Source organism: Phoenix dactylifera, chromosome 14, assembly GCF_009389715.1.
Source record: "Phoenix dactylifera cultivar Barhee BC4 chromosome 14, palm_55x_up_171113_PBpolish2nd_filt_p, whole genome shotgun sequence".
In the NCBI taxonomy this organism is placed as follows: domain Eukaryota; kingdom Viridiplantae; phylum Streptophyta; class Magnoliopsida; order Arecales; family Arecaceae; genus Phoenix; species Phoenix dactylifera.
This window is the reverse complement of record NC_052405.1, coordinates 21,857,040-21,876,476: the sequence shown is the minus strand read 5'-3', so window position 1 is coordinate 21,876,476 and position 19,437 is coordinate 21,857,040. Positions and strand designations below refer to the sequence as shown.

General features: G+C 38.7%; 1 protein-coding gene across 1 annotated transcript in view; it reads right to left on the bottom strand.

The window, feature by feature from the left end:
* Positions 1-1,273: 1,273 nt before the first annotated feature.
* Positions 1,274-19,437, bottom strand: part of LOC103696538 (ribonuclease H2 subunit B) — a 95,233-nt gene continuing 77,069 nt past the window's right edge. Inside the window, exons 7-12 of the mRNA XM_039133888.1 lie at positions 11,491-11,555; positions 7,320-7,388; positions 5,039-5,044; positions 2,257-2,327; positions 2,090-2,192; positions 1,274-1,944 (exon numbers count right to left, since the gene is read on the bottom strand). Of these exons, the coding sequence (XP_038989816.1) occupies positions 1,822-1,944; positions 2,090-2,192; positions 2,257-2,327; positions 5,039-5,044; positions 7,320-7,388; positions 11,491-11,555 (437 nt within the window). The 3' untranslated portion in view covers positions 1,274-1,821. The remainder of the gene's footprint in view (positions 1,945-2,089; positions 2,193-2,256; positions 2,328-5,038; positions 5,045-7,319; positions 7,389-11,490; positions 11,556-19,437) is intronic.

Here is a 19,437-nt window from a genome sequence, read left to right as displayed (position 1 = left end):
ATCGTGCCCCACGACGACAAACCCCCTGAGAGACCTCCCAGCCAGGTATATATGCGGCTGGGGGGAGAAGGGGGGGGTAAGCAATACCTCCCAGAGCACTCTCTCCCACTTGTGATTATATCTCTCTCCTCCTCAATCTCCTCTGACTTGACCGTCGGAGGGCCTCACCACCCTGGTGGTGGTGCAAGGCTTGTTTGCAGGTTCCTTGGCGGAAAGGTGGAGCGCAACCAGCACCAACCAAGACAACTCAGGCGGAAACCCCGTTCACACCGTCGTGTCAATCGTCTCCTCGTTTGGACCACCAGCAACATAATGTAATATAATATTATATTTTATAGTAAAAGATATAATAATAACAAATATAACAATATTATACATTATAGTATACAATTAATTTTTTATCCTCCTGTAGATTTTTAGACATTATAAAGAAACATTTTGTATAAATTATTATATTTCTATCACAAATATTCTTGGTCAAAAAAATAGCTTTCCGACGAAGTCTAAACAATACTTTTGCAAAAAACTTTCAAATGAAGCTTCTTCCACTACCAAAGTTAAACATAGCTTCCAAAATATTGTTACCAAATATTCCTATTTATAACTAAAAGTACTTTTGAAGGACCAACAAGCTTCCTCAAACAGCGGGCCTTAATCAGAGATCAGCGTCATTACTATCCTACAAGAAAACGCAACTCTCTACCTTTCTGTAGCTACGAGCGGTTTATTTTCACTTTCTTTTACCATCTCCCTTGTAATTCTCTTAGTACTCCTATTAATCATCAGGTCCTGCCTTTTGGCCTCGTTTTCCCTTCAAAATTTCAAAGAAAGAACAATCATATCTACAATAGCTAATAGAAGATAAGTTAGCAACCATTAGCGGAACATAATTACAAAATGAAACCCTATTTGGCTTCCTCACACATGTTGAACAAGTAGATTTAATTACCTTTGAAATAAAGTAGAAAAATTCACAGGGACGAGCAAATTTTAATTAAATTAACTAGACCTATTAAATATGGCATATCAATTGCTTTATATAGACAAAAGAAAAACTAGAAAAGTCTATTATAAAAATTTTTTCTCAAAAGTTAGTCATGGTCCGACATTGCTTTTGAAATGTCTTTGGCTTGACAATGGTGGCGGCGCGTACAATGAGGCAAACCTCTTGCAAGGCAAGCCTTTTATGAGGTCGACAATTTACAAGTGGAATAGGCAACTACGAGTTGTGAATTGTGAATTGTGAATTGTGAATTGTGAATTGCAAGGCAAGCCTTTTATTTGAAGTGCAGCACTTGCTCTGGCAGATCCGAAGAACATTCATTGAAGTCTTAACAGTTGTTCAGGTAACAGTTATAATAAATAAAGAAACTACTTTCAGAATGATTACCCCAGACATAAGTAATTCTCGTAGGCATTAGAAACTGCAAGGCTAGCTCCTAGGTGCCATGCTTTTAGACATCTTTCATTGTTAAATTGGTTGATCCAAGATCATATAATTTCCAGCAGGACTTAACTCTGCTGTCCAATTCATGGGACAGTTTCTTCAGAAGAGCTCATCAAACCGAATATTTGTCAAGCTGGATCCTGATTGTAGGCCTTAATGGCCCAGCTCAGTGCAAGTTCCAAATGAGATACAAAACCCAATGTGCATCACACACTAGCTGGGGACAAGGTTCCAAACCAAGACAAGGTTAAGGGGTCTCATACCTAGACAAGGTTCAACATGGAACATCTGAGATCTATATGCCGTCATAAGATTTAGGATACAATCTTTTTGTTATGGGATCAACACTAGATTACCTCTTCATCTAGGTTCACTCAGGTTCCCTTTCTTGTGGCCCTGTAGAACATGTCTTTTATGTTTTGTGAATCCGTTGGAGTCTTTAGCTTCTTTGATTGTCTTCCATTGCTTAAGTTGCTCTTTCCATTTCCAACTTTACCCTGAAAAGATACATTTTAAATATAACTCATAACTGAGAAAAACAAGAATCAAGAATTCCTCCTTTCTCCAAAAAACAAAAAAAAAACATAGAGCAAGTTCACAGAAAAGATGGAGATGCAAGCAAAAATTATACCAGTAACATACCTGTAAGGGGCGAGAAGAGACTGGAGTGTTGTCTAGAAAAGTTGAATCTGTTTCATTCTTCTGTACTTTGGTATGCATTTCTTGTATATCCAAGCTGAAAGTTCTAGCTAATTAAATAAGTTCAAGCATCTATAAATTGCAATTTTATCCATGGTTGGGGGTCTTACTGTAAATGGCTACACAAGCATGTCAACCAAGGCTCATCTTTTACGTATTCGCCCAATATGGAGACAATGTCCTTTACTGAGACGTAGAAATGAAATCATATAGAAAATTAGTTATAATTAACAATATTCCACTAAATGTTGAATTTTAGAAGTGAATACCTGATAAACAAGCACATCTCTTTGTTATGAATCAATTGACAAGCACATCGGAGGAGAAAGAATTATCCAAAATTATAGTCATTGATGAGTTTTAAGATGCTCAAGATCTCTTTTTTGTGTTATTTCCAAGAGTTATGAATTAACACAGTGTTGTCTTGTATCGGACAGGTTGCGTATTTTGGCTTCAATGGCCTCATGCAAACTTGTGCATCCAGAGGTATCATGTTTTGATGCAACCTAGCATCTTACATTTGATACAAGTTACACATAATCTCTATAAATATGTCACAATACACAGTCGATTTGAAGAGTCAACAATATATTTCAAAGTCAAACCTAAACCTTCTGAAATAGTGCCTCTCTGTATGATTTGTTTTCCTAAACATGTCAATTGGATGACATTTTCTAGTTTACAGCAATTTTCTTGTCAACTAGGTGTGCTTGATTTAACACTGGTCTGTGGTTTCCAAAGAAGTTTGAAAGTCAATATCGCATATCCAAAATTATTCATGGGACAAGATTTAGTTCCAAGGATCAAACTTGCATCTTAAAGGATTAAAACCACCAATGTGATACATAACACTTAAAATCCTTGTGGCTCCAATGTAGCCATCACTCTATATATACAGGCCATGATGGATTGGGACAGATATGACCACCCTCACTCTCTTTCCTAATCCTTGTTGGTGCCATTACTCATTCATCACCAGGCTCGGTTTGAGGGATGAACGAGTTTTCTGCACTTCTCATGTTGTATGCGTGCATTGGAGATTTCCCTCCTTGCTTTTTGCTACTGTCTTGGACCATTATTGTGATTGAACGCTAATGATTCTATCTTGTGAGTTTGTGAGAACTAAAATCGGTATCAGAAACATCTTAGCCTCGACCAAATCACATGAGTAAGTCACTTTTCTTATTATTATTTCTTATCAATAGAAAAAAGAGAATTAACAGGTCTTGCTTATATGGATTTTGTGTTGGTCAATAAAGATTCGTCGGATTACAAGTCTAGGCTCTAAAATTAGGGTGACCGATGCTATGCCCCTCTTTCGGCTCTTAATCGAGTAATTAATAACATGCACTTGCTTGGAGTATAATTAAGAATGATTGATTATATTTACCATGTTGTAGCAATGTTATATGGCAAATTGCTATCTACTTAATGAATGTTCATCAATACTCATGGATTATGTTGAAATACTTCGTAAGTATGTTTTGTCATGCCAAACTAGACCTCCTCATGCTAGGTGTACTATACCATGTCGGTAGCCAATTGATATTAGATAGGTGGCAAAATTGGCCATTTCGCCCCGAATGATTCAGTGCATGGTATGCCGTACACCGTACTGAACGGTACCAGGTGTACCATACCGTACCAGCTCAGTACTAGGGACGTACTGACCCTCAATACGCCAAAAAAATTCATACCGTACATACCGACAATATGCTAGTGTAGCATCAATACAGGGTCCAGTACCGGTACAACAAACCTTGGTCCAATGTAGGGCATATCAAACCGTATCGAGTCAAACCAGGATAAGACGTTATGTCAACTTGGTACAAGCCTCAAACCAGCTGAACCAACCCGACTTGAGCAGAATCGCTCGATTTTACTCAATTAGAGGAGGAATGGACAATTCCGTGCCCATCCCGCCCCACGCCTTCCTATCTATTCTTTAAATTTCAGCAAGAAGAGGAGAAAAACCACAATATTCTCACTAGATTCAAGCCAAAATCGAGTATGATCCCTCTCCTTCCCTCTTCCTCTGTCCCTCCCTCTTTTTTTTTCATTTTGAGAGATAAAAAGGCCAAAAATGGAAAAAATGAGAGATCATGCCAAATTTGTTATTTGGCACGATTTCATGATATATTGTAGATCAAATGATCTACGACGAGTGCCAAAGAAATTATGATTTTTCTTTAATTGTATAATTTTTTAGATTAAAAATATATATTTGGATTAAAAATAATTATAAAAAATAATATTAAAAATTTTTAAATTGGTAGTATGTTTGGTGGTATGTATGATACTTGCTAACTAAATTTGGTAACAATTTATTTAAATTTGGGCCACACAAAGCTAAGCCTAAATTCAAATAAATTTCCAAATTAAGTGGTGATTAGTGCATACCCTTGGGCAAAAAATATACATAGCACCCTTGGTAAGGTTATACACTAATCTGAATTGAAATTAATTTCTAGATAATTTATAATTAAACTTAATTTAATAATAAAAAATAATTAAAAATATTTTAAAATTATAAAAATATTAAATTAGTAACATGCAATATATAATATAGAAGTAATTTCTGAAATAATTCAACAATTTTTTACATTGCAATATAAATTCAATAATTTTTAAATAATTGAATAATTATGAATTTATGTAAAAATACATGACATGTATTCATCAAATTTGCATAAATGGATTTAGGGAAAGAAAGTCGGACCATGACATAGGTTGGGATCATGGTGTGATGCTTTTAGGTGGCACCACTTGAGATGCAAACGATGTGACGTGGAGTTTAGGAGGGGAGGGGATAACTAGGTTAAAGCAACATTTGGTAGTGGTTTCTTGACGTATCAGCTTGTAAGAAATGCCCACAGGACGTCCACTAGCTACCACTAGCTAATGAAAAGTACTTTGCGATTTTAAAGCAAGAGAGCAAATAAGTGTTGAGCAAAGGCAAAGATCGAATATGGGAAGCTAAGCCACTTTCATACAACTTAAGCGATCCGAAGGGCTATGAGACGTCAGATCCAAATGACATGGATGAGGCACAGATTCAGGCTGCCATTCTAATGAGCAATGGCAGAGGGAGGAGGATGTCACTCAGTGATCCAGAGCGCTATGAGGCATCGAATCCCAATGACATAGATGAGGCACAGATTCAGGCTGCCATTCTCAAAGAGCAGTGGCAGAGGAAAGAGGGTGTCAAGTACAGGGCTAAATTTGGGAGGCAGGTGCTAAATCCAAGCTACAAACAGACCTTGTTAGTTAAAGAGGTTGCTGGTCAAGGCAGTGACCAGATAGACTATGTTTGAGACCTTTGGTAGTAAGAAAGGTCAGTTTAGAGATGTACTAGTAGGGGCCATCATTCACGATGTAGATCCATACATTTTTCCCAACGGAGATTTGAAGCAGCAGAAGATTGATAATATGTTTGTAAAACATAAGAAAAAGGGGCATAGAGGGTTATTGCATCATGGTTTCACTTTAGCCATATCCCTACAAATGCGACAGACAAACATGTACTATCGATCAGTTATCAACTCCATTCAGAGAGCCAAGCAGGTGTGTAGATCTTCATAGGCCAAAGGATATATATAGGTGGGCTGCTGGAAAATAATAAGGAAGAGTCAGAGAAATGCATAGCCTTTGGTCTGAGTCTGATATATGATGGTTGGATGGGTCCCAATTGATGGAGCATCATTAAGTTGGTAGCGCTACTTTGATTTACAATCCCATCGTCATGATCATAAAACAATCAGGTCAGACCTTTTGGAAAGCAGCCAATTTGATGCTTTTTTGACATGAACTGGATAAGAACAATCCACGATTATATTAGATCTGTATCCAAGTTTTGACACTTGCTGGATCCAATATTTGTTTCACCAAGGTTTAGCAAATCAAAACAAAAATTTCTCAAAGAGAATGTTTTCTTCTGCTAAATTAGCTCTTATGACAGGTTGTTTAATACATGCATTGAGCCTGTAAGACTTTGTTGCTTGCATTGTTTCAAGTATGATACATGGTTTCAAGACAAACCAGAGTAGAACCGCCACGGTCAACTAGATGGAGTTATACCATGTTTTCTCTCTATTGTGAGACATCTCCAAATATGCATGCCTCATTTCAGTTTTGGATGGACCATTACAGATTTGCAAGAGAGATTTAGGGTGTCGATCTATTCCCTTTATGAGTAAATATTCCACTAGGTGCGAATACAGTTGTTGGCCAAGTAGGCCATGTATGCCCCTAATAGAGGGTTTGCACATTCCATATCTATTAGAATACCAAGTGTCCAATCTCAATGAGGACTTCTCTGACTGGGATTAAAATTGTTATTGTCATCTCCAATGTGGCTATCAATCTATATCCATGAAAGGATAGGTTGATACATAATGATTTTCTTAATCCTTCCATGGAGCCTTCTCATGCTATTTTTATAAGAAAAGTCTTCGATGATTAATGATCTATTTGTACAAAAGGAACCTTGGAATGGAGCTAAGGTAGGAATAATGGGAGAAAGCAAACATGACTAGTAAGAAAACCAAAATGAAACACTGGAATTAAGAGAAAAGAGCATAACAAAAAAGTATCTTAACTGTAAATTTGAACAATCAGCATATGTGGCAAGCATACAGAGAGAAGTGTAAGTAGTACATGGATGGTATATTAGCTGTTTTTACTTTTTTTATGAAGGGGAAATAACATTTAACTAATGGCTTACAAAGGAGCTTACGAATGTGTTTTAGACTTCTAGTGTTTTTCTTCATTCTTTTTGAGAGAATAGTATTTTCTTCCTTTACTTTTCAGGATGAAGAGAAAAAATTTCTCTCCACTCCCTAACTAGGTAACTAGAGAAAACTACATATACATAACCGGATTTTGCAGTATAGCTTCAAGATGGATTTTGTTCACATTATTCTACTTGTTATCTTTGGCCCGTTAAGACACAGCACCTCTTTCAAAATTGTGCAAACAGGTCTTTTTTCACTGATATTAAATTCTGATATTATATGCCTTGCTATTTGATTTTAATGCAACAGAATGATCATGCATAAACACCCTTTTCATACAACAAGAATCAAATAAGTTAAAAAATAGTTTATGGTAATACATCTACCTAGTAATGATAATAAAAAATATTTGAATTGCATGAAAGAAAGTAGGTCCATACATGTAGCATTTTCTCTTGAGCAGCATAATTTTTGTCTAGTTTTGGTAATGTTGCTTTTAAGCGTTGAACCTGTATAAACATAAAACATGAGAATCCATTGCTTAAGTTTCCCATATACATGTTACTACATGCTTGCACTTTAAAATGACAAGCTAATGAGCCACAATATTTGAAAACATATATCTTAACAAAGAATACTTTTTAAACAGTGGGACTCATATTATGATATAATTTCTATTTGAGAGATGGAATTCCTAACAATCATCTTATCTAGGTTAAACCCAAACAATGTTTGATGAGAGACGTCTTTTATATACCTATGTATGTATTATGGTATGCTCTGTTGAACCGGGCCGAACTGCCCGATTCACCCTGTACCGAACCGAACCAGCGCAGAACCGGCACAAAAGCAGCACAGTTCTGTTTTTGGAAAAATAGCATGAACCGTTCTGAACGGGACGGTTTGGAGCCAAACCTGTGTGAACCACTCGGTTCGTATTGGTTTGAATAGGTTTGGCTCCCCTCCCTCTCTTTCAATATCTCAAACAACTTGAATCATGATCTGGTCGAACCAGGGTGAACACGCCATACCAAACCAGTAGCCAGCCAACATGTGTCCCAATACTGGCTCGGCTAACCTTGATTATGGTATATTGAAGAATGTGTTAATGTCATTGCTTATTTTGGAAACAAGTATATGGACATTAGTGATGGCACTGTAGTTGATGTGCTGACAAGTTTATATTAACATGGCAACCAACTAATAACAGCAATTTTCCAATTTTAATTTTCCATCCATATACCCAGAAGTGCATCTATATACATGCATGAACAACCAATATTTTATTAACTTCAAGTGTTTCATGTTTTCAATACGTATTCATAGCCTGTATGTTATTTCTCATTACCATCATAATCCCCATACCCTCTCTCTCTCTCTCTCTCTCTCTCTCGTGCTCCTCCCCATCCCTTCGGGAGCTCACCTCTTTACTGCCAGTAACTTATTTAGAAATGTTGGCGTAACCAATGGAGGGATTGATGTCAGGTTGATTGTGAGTAATAGCCTTATTAAAACTTTTTTTTGAAGCATCCAAGTAGTGCTTCATGGTTAGGCATATATTGATAGGACAGAGGCTCTTTGTTGTTTTATCATCAAAAAGTTATATCCAACCAGTTAAACTACAGTCCTTGTCCTTGTCATACAACATAGAAACACCTACGAAGCATGAATACTTCAAATTGCATGATGTGTCTATTAATGATACGTAACGGATACCAATACTTATTGAATGCTTCTAGGACAGATATCCAATGATCAGTAACCTATTTCTAAAATTTAGAAATGGCTTCAAATACTTCTCAAATATGTTTAACATAGTCACCCAATACCATCAACAATAAGCAAAAATAACATTATGCTCTTTCTTTCTATCTTTTTCCTTTTCAATGAATGCCAATGTTCTAAAGAGGAATCATAGTGTTGTTAAAGCACATATCTAGGACACTTTAACTGGCTGGGATGCCTAGGCCCAAGGCGTTTAGTACTCCCCATCTTTTCAACCACCTAATGTTGTGTGTTCTCCATTATTTGGTAATTTGACTCTATTCCCCTACTTCAGTCACCAACCCAAGTAGAGTGACCCAAGCAACCAAGGTTTGCCATACCAACGCATACAGCCTGTACTGGACATACCGTACCGTATAAATACCAAATCAATACTCCATATGAGGGGTGTACTGAGTATTGGAATATCAAATCAACCACTGTACTGGGTGTATCAACACTATACCAACATGGTACCAATATAGAATCTAGTACTGAGATGGTAAACCTTATAAACAAGTGATGGAGAGGTGATCATTAGCCACAAGTGGTGCCATCGGTAGTGACGAATGGTGGTGACTTGATAGCAGCAACCAGTTATGTTGTGTATTCTTCCATTTCTTCTTTCTCTTCCTTGCTCTCCTTCCCCTTCTTCTGATTCTTCCTCCTCATTCTAACTCTTAAGTGCCCTAGTTCTCCATGTCCTGCTTTTGTCTTTGTCCCTTTCCTCTATTTTTTTAACAAGCAGCCAGCCCATCTTCTTGCACCTCTTTCCCTTATTGTGCTGATGCCCTTCCTATTGCTCAATTTCTACATTTCCCTCGTTCTTTTCTTGTCTTTTTTATTTTCTTTCCTACTTGCCGCTCTTCCTCTCCAATGTAATCATGTTATCAATATTTTTATCAATAATTTGTTATAATTTTTCTGAAATTTGATGATATTTGGACTTTTTTGAATGTGAACAGCAAATATAGTGTGCCATACATGATAACTAAGGTATATAGAGTAAGGATGATAGAACCGGTACTGACAGGCATGCAGGCGACAATTGGTATGATACTATGATGATCCATACCGTACCGCAATATATCGAAACCACCATGAGGGAGAGGGAGAGGGCCGAAGAGGAAGAAGGAGAGGGAGGGAAAGGGAGAGGGGGAGAGGAAAGAGAGGGTAGAGGGAGAGAGAGGGAGGGGAGAGACAGAGAGAGAAGGGACCTGTAGAATGAGCGTCCAAGAAGAAGATCGGGGTCATTGTCTAGCTCCAGAGGGATTTGAAGGAAAACTATAAGGGGGAGACAGAGGTCAAAGGTGGTGGGAGAGAGGTGAGGGTTTCCACAATGAGGGAGAGGGGGGAGGGAGGAGAGAAGGACCGAAGGAGATGGGAAAGAAACAGGGGTTTCCGCACAAGGGGGAGAGAGAGAGAGGGAGGAGCTGGAGGAGGAGGCCGAGGGATCGAAGGAGTTAACAACACGTAGGGAGGGTTTCGAAGGGGCAAAGTCCAAAGGGCGACAACATGGAGGAGGTTTCGAAGGACCAAAAGGTGTAGCTTTTAATATTTCAAAGAGATGCACTGAGCAATGCCGGCAACCGACTGTTCCAATTCAGTACACCCCAAACCAACTGGTTCGATATAGTTCGACAATCCATGGATTGTAGAGGATTTACACTATATAAGCACACCATAGATCTTTGGCAACCTTTTAGGATCTTCCTAGGTTGCTGCCAAAGCAAGGCCATACAAGAGGTCCATCAACCAAGCTCGCCTACGGCTTTTCACAACCTTGACAAATGTTTATAGTAAACTTATTTTGCACTTTGGTAATTCAATGCTCTTCATTGCAAACGGAACTTCACTAATTGAGTTCCACATTAACAATTACTCCAAAAGTTCCTCGCACCAACACCAGAGGTCGTACTAATCAATGACCAATTCGGTACGGTACGAGTTTGTACCATACCATTCAGGGATATACCAAAAACAGGAAAAGAAAACGGAAGGGGAGAAAAAGAGAGGAAGGAGAGGGAAATGAAGGGACAAAGGAGGAAGAGGGAAGGCTGAGGGAAACCCGAACCCTAAACTTCGAAGTGAGAGAGAGGGGGGAAGGCAGAGGGAGGGAGGAAAGGGAAGAGTTGGGGGAAACCCTAACGCTAACCCTCAAAGCGAGAGAGAGATAGAGAGGAGGGAGAGTGAGGGAGGGATGGAGGGAGGACTTATTGGAAAGAATCTTCAAGGACCATCGTGAGAAACCACTCGGGGGTTGCGAGTTGGGAAAGGGGCACTCGAACAGCACAAACAGGGGCTTAAGAAATGGTTGGTTCATCACAAATCACGCGAGCAGGAGACTCAAACCACACTAGCGGGTGGGGAGTGGAAGGAAGGGGGCTTAAGAAATGGCTGATTCATCTCGAATTTATAAGCTAACTATGTTGATCCCTGACCGATCCAATTCAGTACATCCAATTCGGCCATTCATGATTACTCCCCTTTTAAACTTTTGCAACTATTGTGCACATAATTATACATAACAAACAGGCGAAGACGGTACTCACATCAGCAATTGAGACGAATCAATATAAAGTATGAATCAATAAAACCTATTAAGAAAGAATTCTTTTTTGTTATACAAAGTATTTGGTTTCTTCATTTTAAAGTTCTAGTCTTTTTCTTAAAAAATATTTCTATAGCCATATTAAGGGCTCTATTGGATGACTATAATTCCCATCAGGTTGCATTCCTTTACTTCTATAAACTGCTAGGCGTTTACCTAAGCCTAACCTGGATAGAGGCTGATTTACATCAACTAAGAAAAAGGAAAAAGGAGACAAATAAATAAAAAAGGCACACCTTATGACACAACCAAGCTAGCACCTGGGAATCATTAAGCCTGAAAAACTTTGCCGATCCAATCTCTGCAATAAATACCAAAAAAGTCAAGACAGTCATCACCTTATTATATTAGTGATAAATAATTTTTTCTTCCATGTTCTATTAATATTTAGTGATTGTCATATTACGCAGGCTTACCTGCATCTCAATATACTAGGGCAAACAATAAGGAAATCAACAAAATAATACAGCATCTTTACTCCATCACATGTCATACCGCTAGGGAGCATTAAATAACCATACAATCTATTCAGCCAAAGCAATTGGCTCATTCCAGTAGCAAGGGAGAATGTATTTTCACGAATAGTTATTTGAAGAAATGGATGTTATAGCATCTCTATAAGCCAGTGTAAATTGGATATCTATCATTTATGAACTCACCTTATAGATTTTGTACATTTTATTTTAATTCAAGATCTACAAATCATTCATCTCCTTCCAAAATGATGCATATTTGGAGTTACCACTATGATCAAGTGAACATATAACCCTACAACATTAAAAATAAAAGTTATGGAATATGGGAATATCCCATCTTGATTTCATCTATCAATTTCAATCTCAAAAGTATCCTCGGATTTTTTCTAATACCTCAAAATTCAAATTTATTTGAAATCTCAACAACTCTTCAAATTCCAAAAATCCGTTTTATTTGGAATTATTGGAATTATTTCGAAGGTGTGGAAATCAAATTTAGCTAAGCAAAGCTTTCAGATTTCTAATTATGAGAGGTGGAAAACTTCTAATTTCTGAATACATGAACAATTTTAGGAAATATATATCGACTATTGAATAAACCTTCCAGATTTTTGATGAGGTGAATAATTTTAACAAATGTTGGATTCAGTGTTAAAATTCTTTAAACCAGTAAAATTTGGGAGGATATAACAGTCGGTTGTTAAAATTTGTTCAAGAAAATTCTCTAGGAAACTTATTCAAAATCAAATAATTTTAGGCGCCTAAAAGGACAGTACAACTTGGAAGGATAGTCCAAAAAAGGAAAGACATAATTAAATCCTTCCAGAGATAAGATAAAACCTCTACTATCTTAAAAATGAGGACTTTTGAAGGGAACAAGTTCCATAGAGATTCGATCATATTGTATCCCACAAAATACACTCCTGGTCTAATGGTGAAAATATATGAAACATATTCCATTTGTCAGATATTTGATAGATTTGAATCTATCACAAATCCAAAGAGGCTTAGAAGTTCCATTAAAATCAATCAACTTTGAATTTATTCGAAATTTTTCAAAAACTAAATGATTTGGCAAGGATTTTGGAAACCAAAAAAAATTTAGGTGACTAAGACTTCCAAATTTCTAACTATAAGAGTTGCACAACTTCTTCATTGCTAATCAGGTGAATAACTTTCAGGAGCTTTAGGCTGACTGTTAGTATTGCAATAAAACTTCCATATTTCTTTAACGAGGAGAACAATTTTTGAAAACTTTAGGCCAGCTATCAAAATAACTTAAACTAGTGATATCTGGAATGATAAATTTTTAGGTTGTCTATTCAAAATAGTGATTTTTGGCCACTGTTAAAATTCTATAAACAAGTGATAGAAGAATGTTAGAAGAGAGGACACTTTTTAGGAAAAAATTTCCAAAAACCTTTTTTTTCCTTCAATTCATTTATTTGCAAGTATAATAATATCCATTAATAGGGAATATTTTTACGTGAAATCAAATAATTTTGGAGTGTGTCCAAGAAAGTTTTTTACCTCCAAATTTTATTTCAGCTACTAAAATAAAACGGAATGGATTTTTCCTCACCAATTATCTGTTTCTCTTCAATCCCTTTATTGAGGAAAGAACTTTTAATAATATAGCTACTTAAACTATTTCTAAATGGAAAAAATTACTAAATCTTCTTTTCTAAATTTTACTTTGAAACTTAATAAATAGAAATTCTTTCCTACTTTTTCACAAATTGGTCTCTCACTTCCTCTTAGGTATTTAGTATTAAGCTATCTCCACAATAAATATTTAGCCAACTCATTCATATTGCATCATTGTGCTCAGTCATTTTTTAAACTTTATTTATTGTGCACTATCATACAAAAATTACTGACCTTGCTAGTTCATATTATATTTTTTTTATCAGAATACGGATCAATTGATTGCAAGGCCATAAAAGTGCAATTTCCATTGCATTGAAAGGTTCTTAAGATAAATTAATTTTGTATATAGTACATTTCGACACGTCTCTCATCTATTTTTGACTTTTGAGTAATTTCATTTTTCATAATATGTTCATTGCTTGCAATCTTGTTTCTAATATCGAGATTTTCTAAAAAATACCAATAAGTATATAGAGTCTATAGACAATTACATAAGTTCCTGCATGATTGTCGATATTACTCATATGTACATTGTGTCATGAGATGAAATGTGTAAACCATGGTTTGCCGTACCGGTCCGTACCGGCCGGTACGTACCGGTTCGGCCTGGGACCGGTACCGGATCAACGTGGAATCCGGTACCGGTAGTTTATTGTTGAAGAACCGGTACGGGACCGGTTCGGACCGATACGAACCGGTACGGGACCGGTTCGGACTGGTACGCCACCGGTACGCCACTGGTACGGGGACCAGTTTCGCACCGGTACGCCGACCGGTACCGGTACGGCGGATCTTGGTGTAAACTATAAAAGATTTTCTTCTTTTTTTGGGGGGGGAGGAGGGGGGATGCCAGAGCATAACGTTGTTCTTTCAAATCCAATTCCATTTTCATAATAGACTCTCCAAATATGTAAGTTTAAAAACAGCGAGAAATTATTTTTCTTATTACAAATGTTATGACGTGCTTTTTGTCATCAAAACTTTTTTTAAATTAAAACTAGCATACCAGTCACGCAATTACTGAAATAAATTCGATATTTTTTATTGATATTTACTGATCAAATCTTGTCTTTTAATAGCTGAAATAAAATTTGGGAAAAATTAAAACCTTTAAAATTCCTTCATGTACACACCAAAATTATTTTATTTTGAGTAAAATATTTTACGTGCCAATTAAGGCATTAGATTTTTCTTCAGGCATCTTTCCAAATATCATTGGTTTATAGAATGTTGACAATCGGCCTAAGTTATCCAATTTTCAACCAAATTACTAAAATAATTTATTTATAAACTCTAGAAGACTACGTAAAGCTTCCTAAATAATTCGCCTAATCAGAAATTTGGAAGGTTACAATTTTATCAACCAACATAAAATTTCCAAAAATTGTTCATTTGATCGGAAATCTAGAAGTTATCTAACTTTATCATAATGAAAAATCTGGAATTTTCCTCGCCTATATTTGATTTCCAAAATGCCTTCAAATATCAGCATTCACTAATTATTTGATTTTGAAAAGATTCCAAGTATGGCTGGTTTTTGGAATTTTAAGAGAGGTGGGATTTCATATAATACAAAATATCAGGGGATGCAATGAGATACAGAATCTGAATCAAATAATCCCAGATTTCAATTAATAAAGATTTTGCTTTCCAATGAAAGGGTATTGAAGAATTAAGGTTTCGGAAAGATTTTCCCTAAAAAATTTCCTTCTTTCGCATCATTCCAAATATCACTAGTTTATAGAATTTCAACAGGTTCTAAAATTATTTGATTTTCAATGAATTTTCTATAAAATCTCTTTAACATTTTTTTAGTAGCTGACTGTTTATGAAACCATTTCGTTTCCTAACGTCTCCTTCCTAATATCACTTAGGCCTCAACTTTCCTAAAATTACTCTCCTAATCCAAAATATGGAAGATTTATAGAACTTTTAACAACTGACAAATTTTTCTAACTCCTAATTCACCTCATCAGAGATATGGAGTTTTCCGACTCTATTTTAATTAAAAATCTGGAAGGTTTTCTCGCCTCAATTTGATTTCCAAAGTCCTTCCAAATATCGATTTTCTAAAATTATTTGATTTCGAATAAATTCCAATATGACTGTTTTCAACAATGTTATTAGCGGGTGGGATTTGCAACAAAGTTCAAAATATCAGCAAGTAGGGCATTTTAAGCATTATACGAAGAGCCCGGGTATTTTCGGAATAAAGCATGACAGATTCTATGGAATATTTCCAGATTTCAAAACTTTCATTTGTAATATAATAGAGATTTCTTGCAGCATTGAACATGTATGAGTATGCTAGTACAAGGAAAATGAAAATGTATGTATGAATGTGCATGTCTCTTTTTATGGAGAGAGAGAAAGATAGACTTCTACAAATCAGTTTGACATTCTTAGTGGCCAGATGCACACTTTCAATATGATGTATGTTGCCCAGATAGACAACTCAAGAGGGGGGGGGGGGGGGGGGGGGGGGGGTGAAATGGGTTTTAAAATAATTTTGCAATTAAAACGTTGTGGATGACTAATTAATGCTTTACCAAGATGATTAATTAATTGCTATGTGCTGTGAATGAAATGAGAGTAAAGAAAGAGACACACAATCAGAAACACAAGGCTTTTATAGTGGTTCGGAGCTAACCCTTGCTCCTACGTCCACTCCCCAAGTCTCACTTGGGAATTCACTATAACCCCTCGGATTACAGCCGGTTGTTTTACAAGCTCACAACCAAACTTGTTGTTTTACGAGCTCACAACGAACTCGGTCGGTTTTCCCTGGCTCACCAACTAGAACCACCCCGATTGTTTTTCCCGGGATCACAATCGAACCCTTACACGTTGGTTTTACACTCGGCTCACCAACCAACCTCTACACCCTTGATTCAATCCCCCGATTGAACCAAGCAAAGATAATATGGAAAGAATAAGAAACAAACAGAAAAACTGAGCTTCTTAAAAAGCAGATTTGCTACAATATAAACTAGAGAGAAGTTAAGAGCCCTCAAACACTTTTGAGTTGGAGTAGAGTAGGGCTTCTTGAACTTTGAGTCTTCTCTGGAATGTCTGGTCGACTTGAATGCAGGAGGAGGCTTCTTTAAAATGCTGGAAAGAGGAAGTTGGATGGAATTAATGGCGCTCTTCCTTCTTTTCATTGAAGACAAGTATGCAGAGAATGAATGCTTGATTTCTTTGAATGGAATGGTGCCTCTCTGCCTTGCTACAGTCCTCTGTGGCTATTTAAGCCATCCCCCACGGAAACTAGCCATTAGACACCTTTTTCTGCCCGTTCTGCACACTCTGCACAACCTGACAATATGTCCGTTGGGGGTCGGAGTCGACTCGCGCGATCAGGAGTCGACTCGGCTGTAGCGGGAGTCGACTCATGCTTTTCTGGAGTCGACTCGGCAACTGTTCCGGGTTTGATTAAAGTAGCCTCATCGACTGGGAGTCGACTCGTCTTGACCCGGAGTCGACTCGCCAACTTCTGGAGCTGACTTGGCCATTTTCGGAGTCGGCTCATCTCATGAAATCCATGGAGCTAATTTTCAACTTGGCCCACTCGAGTCGACTCGACAATCCTGGAGTCGACTCGGCGCTCAGAGCCCGAACTCCCGATCTTCTGTCTTTTGGCTCGTCCAGTCTTGGAGTCGACTCGAACTTCCCTGAGTCGACTCGGCTCTCAGTTTCCGAAAACATAGCCTTCTGCCTTTTTTGGGCTGTAGCGCTGGCATTGGAGTCGACTCGAGCTGTCTGGGAGTCGACTCGGCTCTCAGAGACAGTTAAATCGGTCTTCTGTCTTTTTGGGTCGCGGCTGTCTCGGAGTCGACTCGCGCATTGCGGGAGTCGACTCGAATCTCAGAGTCCGAAAACTGCTCTCTGACTTTTGCCTTGTGAGCCACTGAGAGTCGACTCTCGCTTTCTTTGGAGTCGACTACAACCATCGGAGTCGACTCGCGTTCCACAGGAGTCGACTCGAATCTCAGGGTCGAAATTCGCTCTCTGACTTTTCTGTCTGTAACTCCTTGGAGTCGACTCATCCTACTCCGGAGTCGACTCGGTAACATCGGAGTCGACTCGCGCACTTCAGGAGTCGACTCGCTGACAGGTTTTTAGTTGTGCCCTTCTGTTCGTCTGTCTGTTCTCAGTCGGAGTCGACTCGTAATGATCCGGAGTCGACTCGAGCCGTGCCAGTGATCTGATACGCTTGGAGTCGACTCGTAATACTCCGGAGTCGACTCGAGTCTCAGACTTTTGGTTCAAAACTGACTTCTTAACTTATCCAAAATATTATGAACCAAGTCTAGAACACTTTAGACAAGATTTTCACTGAACACTCAATTGAATTCATTAGTAAACAAGAGATATACTCAGATGCTTTGAGCTCATCAAAATCAAATAGGGTTATGATCAATCACTCCACAACTCCCCCCTTTTTATGTGATGACAAAACATTGAGTATATGTAAAGTGAATTGCTCAATAAACAAGGAGATAAAATCCATAAATGAATTCAAGTGTCTGGTTATTTGATTTATCCAATCTTGAAAGGTGTGAAACAATAAATTTTTGAGTTAAAGCTCCCCCTTTCATTTGGAATTATATAAGCCTTCATATCATGCAATCAATTGTTTTGGCTTATATATATTTTAATGATTTAGCTTTCTTAAGAATTCAGATTCTCCCCCTCAACATATGCATTCAACTTTGTTTTGATTCTCTGAATTTCCTTTTAATGCATGGCAGTTTTGAACTGAAATTTTTTGGTTTTTAGAGGGAAAATCTGTCAATTTGTTCTTGAGTAGGATTCAGCTAATCTCCGATATCCCTTGAATAGATTCTGGAGATTACTCCATTAGGAGCCCCAACAGAGAGATACATGAGCCTCAAGGTACAAATCCACTAAGAACAAATTATGTTTTAATTCTCATTTTGATTCCTTTTATGTTGATTCCATTTACATATTGTTGCTGGTGGTCCAAACCGAGAACGATTGACACGACGGTGTGAACGGGGTTCCGCCTGAGTTGTCTTGGTTGGTGCTGGTTGCGCTCCACCTTCCGCCAAGGAACCTGCAAACAAGCCTTGCACCACCACCAGGGTGGTGATGGCCCTCCGACGGTCAAGTCAGAGGAGATTGGAGGAGGAGAGATGATAATTCACAAGTGGGAGAAGAGTGCTCTGGGAGTATTGCTTACCCCCCCCTTCTCCCCCCAGCCGCATTATACCTGGCTGGGAGGTCTCTCAGGGGGGGTTTGTCGTCGTGGGGGCACGATAGAATGGCCACTGACATGGCCGTTACGGGGCGTCGTGGAGCAGCGCTGGGTACGGTCCATGGCAGGGCGTAGTGGAGCTCCGCTTTGTACGGTTGATACAGGAGATCGTGGGCAGCATCGGGTACAGCCGTTGCAGGGAGTAGTGGAGCAGGAGAGGCCCGGGCGTGCCTCTGGAGAATAGCCTGTCGTTATCAAAGATCTCCGACTCTGGGTCGGAATGCTGGATCATTAGGGCAGCCGACCCGGGTCGGGCTGCGAAGCCGAGGAGGTCGACTCGGGGTCGGAGTGCTGGATCATAAGGGCAGCCGACCCGGGGTCGGGCTGCGGAGCCGAGGAGGTCCGACTCGGGGTCGGAGTGCTGGATCATAGGCGCTGTAGCTTTCCTGGATACGCGTGCCGATCACGTGGGGCATGGCGGCTCAATTCCCCCATAACAGTAGCCCCCCACTTCCGAGCCTGGAACCAGAAGGGGAACAGGTGAAGGGAGTGATGTTTCGAGATTGCCGCCATCCTTCGGAGAGGGCGCGCGCTTCAAGCTTCCCGCCTTCTTTATGGCGTATGGCGGTTGCTGCTGACCTGGCAACCTGAGGATTTCGGCGGACATCCTTCCTTAATGGTGTCGATTCGCCTTTGGGGTGCGAGCGACCCTTCGGCGGCCAGGCGTCTTCTGGCGTCATCGAGGTGTCACTTGCCCTTTCGCCTATTTAATCGGGGGCCCTCCCCCGTCCGTCTTCTTCTTTACGGGACATTTTCGAGTTTCTCCTTTGCGCTACCAT